Source organism: Babylonia areolata, chromosome 18 (genome assembly GCF_041734735.1).
Source record: "Babylonia areolata isolate BAREFJ2019XMU chromosome 18, ASM4173473v1, whole genome shotgun sequence".
Taxonomy (NCBI): Eukaryota; Metazoa; Mollusca; class Gastropoda; order Neogastropoda; family Buccinidae; genus Babylonia; species Babylonia areolata.
Window position 1 is genome coordinate 49213530 of NC_134893.1, and position 5799 is coordinate 49219328.

A 5799-nucleotide genomic window follows, 5' to 3' on the forward strand; every position below is an offset into this window, starting at 1 on the left:
ACCAGTTCGTGTCTCCTTGAAACTGAAACCGTCTTTCGTCTCCTTCTTTGGGCTCAGACACAGATTGCAGAGACCTGCACGTACAATTCTGTAGAAGTCCACTGTACGGGGTTCCCAATAGCACTTTGTATTGGCCCATAAGAACACCGGGAACTGGGGATGCCTCGATTAATCATCTGTAACTGGGGATGCTTCGATTAATCATCTGTAACTGATCCATTTGATTAATGAATTAACTTAGTTTACTTTGACGCTGTTTCCAGGTCATGCCTACCACATAAGCCGAAATCAGGACTGTCCAACTGAATAAAAAAGAAGAAAAAAAAAGACCAACCACCTTAAACAACTGAACAAAAAACAACCACGAATCTGCAAAAGTTAATAAATCAATTTCCCTCCCATTGTCCCATTATTGCGTGCAGGCGAAGGGAGCCCCACCGTGTTCTGGGACTTCACGGGGTGGGACCTGGTCCCTCAGAACGCGCACAGAGCGCCGGAGAACGCCTTCCTGACCCCCGTCCATATCCGTCACCTCACCCCTCACGTCAGGCTGATCGTCATGCTCAGGAACCCCGTGGAAAGGTCAGTAGGCCTTCTGTAGACAAGACATCCGGCCACCGAAATCGAAACAACAGTCACTGAGCAGCAGTGCAGTGTCTCCTGCTGTGTGTGGCCTCTTGATGATCTCATGATTATTGACAGCTCCGCTGTATGGGACTGTTTGCACAAGAACTGCGGCTTAGATGAATCTAGGTGTGGGCCATGTTCGTGAACGATTTGGTTAGCTATCAATTCGTATTCTCTGTATCTATTTTGTGTTATAGCTTTTAAATGGGTTTTTGTTGTTGTTGTTATGTTTGCTTTTCTTTCGTCTGTGTCTGCGCGTACGTGACCCATTCACTGTGTGTGTGTGTGTGTGTGTGTGTGTGTGTGTGTTACTTTTCATGTTCCCTTCCACAAAGTGAGAATACATGTATATATATCAAGTAAGTCCGGGCTGCGGCCTATTCTCCACCAGGACTCAACAACAACTGATTTCGTTCCTGAAGCAATACTCAAGGTCAGGCGATGAAACATTCCACACAGCACTGTCATCACTCTTGCCTTCTGTGTGACAAGGAAACTGCGTCCCATCATTGACGCCACCGGGTTCAGTCAATGACACTTTAGCGCACAACAGTGTATTGTTTTACTTGGTTTCCTTTCTTTCCTCAAGAACTGACGACACTAAAGCACGGGGCCTTCGGCATAATGTCCAGGACTCCACGCGATCTCTCGAAAAAGAAATCTTCACAAAACCAAGACCCAAGCTTTTAATAACTTTTTTTTCTTCAGTTGTTGAAAGTATATTCTCTACAATTTAACAACAGAAAATAAAAAATATAAAGCTACTGGTACAGCTATCATACACATAATCGTATCTCCAATACCTTCACAGATATATGTGTATTCACACACACACACACAATACCTTACATAACATGACATGAGCCTTGAACAGCTTGATCGAAGGTGCAAGCCAACAGGTGGATAAACTGAACTCTTACCTTTTTTCTTCATCTTCCAGTTGTGTCTCTTCTGTGTTTCTTTTTTTTCCAGACTATATTCGGAGTACCTGTTTCTGGACCGGTTCAGGGGTCGCCACAACATATCGGCAGGGCTGTTTCACGAGGGCGTGGTCAAGTCCATCGCCATGTACCAACACTGCCTGACACTGCAGTCTGTCCAAACCTGTCTTTACAATAAAACTCTCCACATGAAACTGCCGGTTAGTTTTGTGGTGTGTGTGTGTGTGTGTGTGTGTGTGTGTGTGGTGTGCGCGCGCCAAGTCTTTGTCCGTGATACCTTGTGTTAATGGTGACTGTACTGTTGCTGAAACTCTGAAGGCGACCTGCAGCACCTAGCAACAGGAAAATGGTAAGAGGCATTGCACCTGCTGTCAGCATGGCACAGCATCCATCGATTCAAGAGAAACAGATACAGCTGGCGTGAAGAGAGAAGAATTCTGGCAGTTTCTCTGCATGCCCACAGATGGAAGCCTAAGAAAGGGATCTCATTCACACATATTGTCCAAAGCAAGCATCTCATTTGGACACTTATGAATCAGCGTTTGGGGAAAGCAAGGCATCAACTACAGAAACAAAGGTCACTGTCTGCAGAGCTGTAGTCCTCTCCTGGCAACCGCGTGGCTGCGGGACAAGGACCAGAAGATATCCGAGGAGAAGGCTGACTGACTGCCATCTTCGATGCCCTCAAAGATCCTTTGGGTTTTTGGTGTGTGTTTCTTTTTTTCGCCTTTGTGCTGATCCTCCATATGTACTGTGTCACTGGCATTACTCCCACACCACTCATTCCATGGTCACCCATAAACAGCCACACCAGGGTTTGTCTGTCGTAGTTCCTCCACAAGATCCTTGTCATCAGCTTGGAAGACGTCAGTGGATCTGACCAAGCGACTACCATACAGAGCTGCTTGGAGTTGAGCCCACGCTCATCAAGGAACGACTGAGATAGTCTGGCCACGTCATCAACATGGAAACCAGTCATATTCCCTTGCAGTTTTTCTGGTCTGAACTGACTACCTAAAAGTGCCAACATGCATGGAGGACAGGGCAAGCACCCGAAGACTGCATCTGCAGAATGACCAAACGCTGTCTCCATGACTCAGTGAGTTAACTACTGGTAACATTCTGACCACTAAAAAAGCTGTATGTGGACCGCAGTGCCTGGAGGTATGGTCCTTTGAGGACTGACAGACACCTGGCACAGCTTCATCAGAAACGTCTGGCTAGGAAGGATGGGGAAGACAATTAATGCTGCAGCTGCCATGGTCTTCGCCAATGCAGGCGTCTGTCTCCACACTGGTGGTCAGCTAAATTAAGGGTCTCACCATCTGCGCCATTGTCATTTTGTGCTGGACGACGATGGGGTGTGTATGCACGTGTGCGTGTTTGCGTGCAAGCATGACAGAAAAAGCTGAAAGATTGTGATTAAGTACTTTATACAGTACTGAATAATTCAGTGCCCATTTGTTACAACACGCTTACAGAAAAGTGTGTATGCAAGCAGGCACACCCAGACACAAGCATGCATACACATACATTTGCTCACGAGTCTATCATCTTTTCAAGCAGTGTTTTTACATCCTCATCGTAATTCATTTATTGTGAAAATACATTAAACTCAAGAACAAACACAGAATATCTTCACATTATGAAGACCGTGTTATACAGCATGTTTGCGCTAGAAATTCATTTTAGTTAAAAAATCAAAGCACTACACCAAAAAAACAAACAACCCCCCCCCCAAAAAAACAACAACAACAAACAAACCCAAAACAAACAAACAAACAAAAAACGATTCCAACAACGTGAATGGTATACATTTCTTTAAAAAAATATTTGATGAATAAAGCAATGTTATGAACAAAAAAAAATTTAAAAGATGATAACATTTTGTACAATAACGGGTGACATAAATGGCTAACTATAAAACATGCATATTGAACAAATGATCAATTGCAAACATCACAGAATCATTGTGACAATGACAGTAATGACGATGATAATGAGAGTGATGCAGACACTGATAGAATGAAGATGACACTGACAACGACAGCAGTATGGTGATGTTAGCAGTGGCTGACACTGACACTTCTTTTCCCACAGGTACGGATCATGGTGGGGATGTATTCTGTGTGGCTGAAGCAATGGCTGAACGTGTTCCCCAGACATCAGATTCTGATCCTTCGAAACGAGGACTATGCCCAGCACATGGACACGCATCTGGCTAGAGTGTTTAACTTCCTGGGGCTAAGTATGTTCAGTGTCTATTTGTCTACTTCCCAACAGCATGATTTCACTTATCGTTTGAAGAAGACTCACAAAAAAACAACAACCTGTGATAAAACAATATCCACATTTTCAGTCAGTATGGACCTTTTTCAGGAAAGTATAATGTAACGTAACTATATTCACTTCTGTGTGTGATAAAACAATATCCACATTTTCAGTCAGTATGGACCTTTTTCAGGAAAGTATAATGTAACGTAACTATATTCACTTCTGTGTGTGTGTGTGTGTGTGTGAGTGTATTAGTGTGTGTGTGTTTGTGTTAGAGTTAACGTGTGTGTGTCTTAGTGTTAGTGTGTGTGTGTGTGTGTGTTTGCTTGAGTGTGTGTATCCATTTCTTTTTTGTTTGTTAAAAATGATCAAAACAACACACACACACACACACCAAACATTTCCAATACAGTGAATGCTTTTTTTTCTTCAGGTCCCTTGAGCGAGACAGAAATGCAGAAAGTGGTGTCTCTGAAACGCGTTTTTGAGAGATCGCAGTCAGAGAAAGCAGTGGGGGACATGCTGCCAGCCACACGTCAGATTCTTACAGATTTCTTCAAGCCTTACAACAAACAACTGGCTGAGATGTTAGCTGATCAGAATTATCTGTGGGAGTGACACATTTTTTCACTGAAAAATGTATCTGATGAAGTTTCTATTCTCTGTGAAGACAATCAGGTTGAAACATTAAATGGTTTAGGAAACCTAAAAATATTTCCAAAATGCAGGTGAGTAGAAGAAACTGAATCATGTGTGGAAGTGATTCTTTCTTTTTGGTCTGTGAGCTTGTGCATGGTTTACTTTGAACAGGTTTATTTCATTCTTATTGTGCTTTTGGCTTATTTTTGTGTAAACATCAACACTTTTCAGGCAATGAATAACATTTCCCTCGAAGATCTATTCTTATGCTTCATTTTTTTAAAAACCCTACACCAGCTCTGTTTAAGAGATGGAGTAAATCACATTAATTTATTAAAGTAATATTTTGCCTGAATTAGAAATATCTACAATCACATCATACAAGGCGATTACATTTCTTTCCCAATCTACAGAAATGGCTGTTATCATTTGGCATTAAATTCATTGTCTTTTGAGCACTGTTTTTTGTTGTTGTTTTTTTTAACCATGATATCTCCCACCAATACTTTTTGTTTAAATGGCAAAGGGTGGGGGTGTTTCTACTTACTTTCCCTGAGACCACTTTGATGACAGAATTTGATAAGAATGAAAGTTAATGTGTACTATAGCCTATATCAAAAATCGATAAAAATTCTTAACAACAATGTGAAGTTAAGTGCATATAGGTGTCATAGTGTGTCAGGCGCCTATGGTGGAAGCATGGGATTTTGTCAGGACACACTGCTTACTGATGGACCCCTCCTTCCTACCTCCCTACTCTTTCGACCCCCCCCCCCCCCCCCCCTTTCCATGGCATCTATCCCCACCAACACCCCTCCCCATACCCTCTCTCCCTTCCCCCCTTCCCTTGGCCAAATGCAGAGGGAGCAAATTATCAAGAAATACTAAGTAAAGATGGTATCTCCTCGAACCGTTCTCTTCCTATACACTCCCCTGCCCTTTTCCCTTCCATCACCCTCAACCCCGTTTCCTCCTCCCCCCCCACCCCCCAACACCAAAACCTCCCCCTTACCCCCCATGTCGATCTCTGGCAGGATGGCATCTGCCTCAGTGGTCAGTGAGGAGCATGGTATGGTGTGTTTATCATGAGCTGTTAAGAAAAGAATCAGGGCTGGGCTATCTCCCCCCCTCCTCTTTGGCAGTGTCGGGTTCCGTGAGAAATGCGTTGGATGTGCAAGTCTAGCACTGTTGGTCCCAGATTGGTCGTTAATTTCAACCAATTGGGAATGTTCTGGGTTGGAAGATAGTTTACATACAGCGCCAACTTGTGAAGAGGATAAAACTGATAGGCATGTGGGGTTTCTTCCTTTTTTCCTTG

General features: G+C 43.3%; 1 protein-coding gene across 1 annotated transcript in view; it reads left to right on the forward strand.

The window, feature by feature from the left end:
* Nucleotides 1-5337, forward strand: part of LOC143292044 (carbohydrate sulfotransferase 15-like) — a 16853-nt gene extending 11516 nt beyond the window's left edge. The window contains exons 5-8 of the mRNA XM_076602215.1: nucleotides 423-582; nucleotides 1600-1768; nucleotides 3669-3816; nucleotides 4276-5337. Of these exons, the coding sequence (XP_076458330.1) occupies nucleotides 423-582; nucleotides 1600-1768; nucleotides 3669-3816; nucleotides 4276-4460 (662 nt within the window). The 3' untranslated portion in view covers nucleotides 4461-5337. The remainder of the gene's footprint in view (nucleotides 1-422; nucleotides 583-1599; nucleotides 1769-3668; nucleotides 3817-4275) is intronic.
* Nucleotides 5338-5799: the final 462 nt, after the last annotated feature.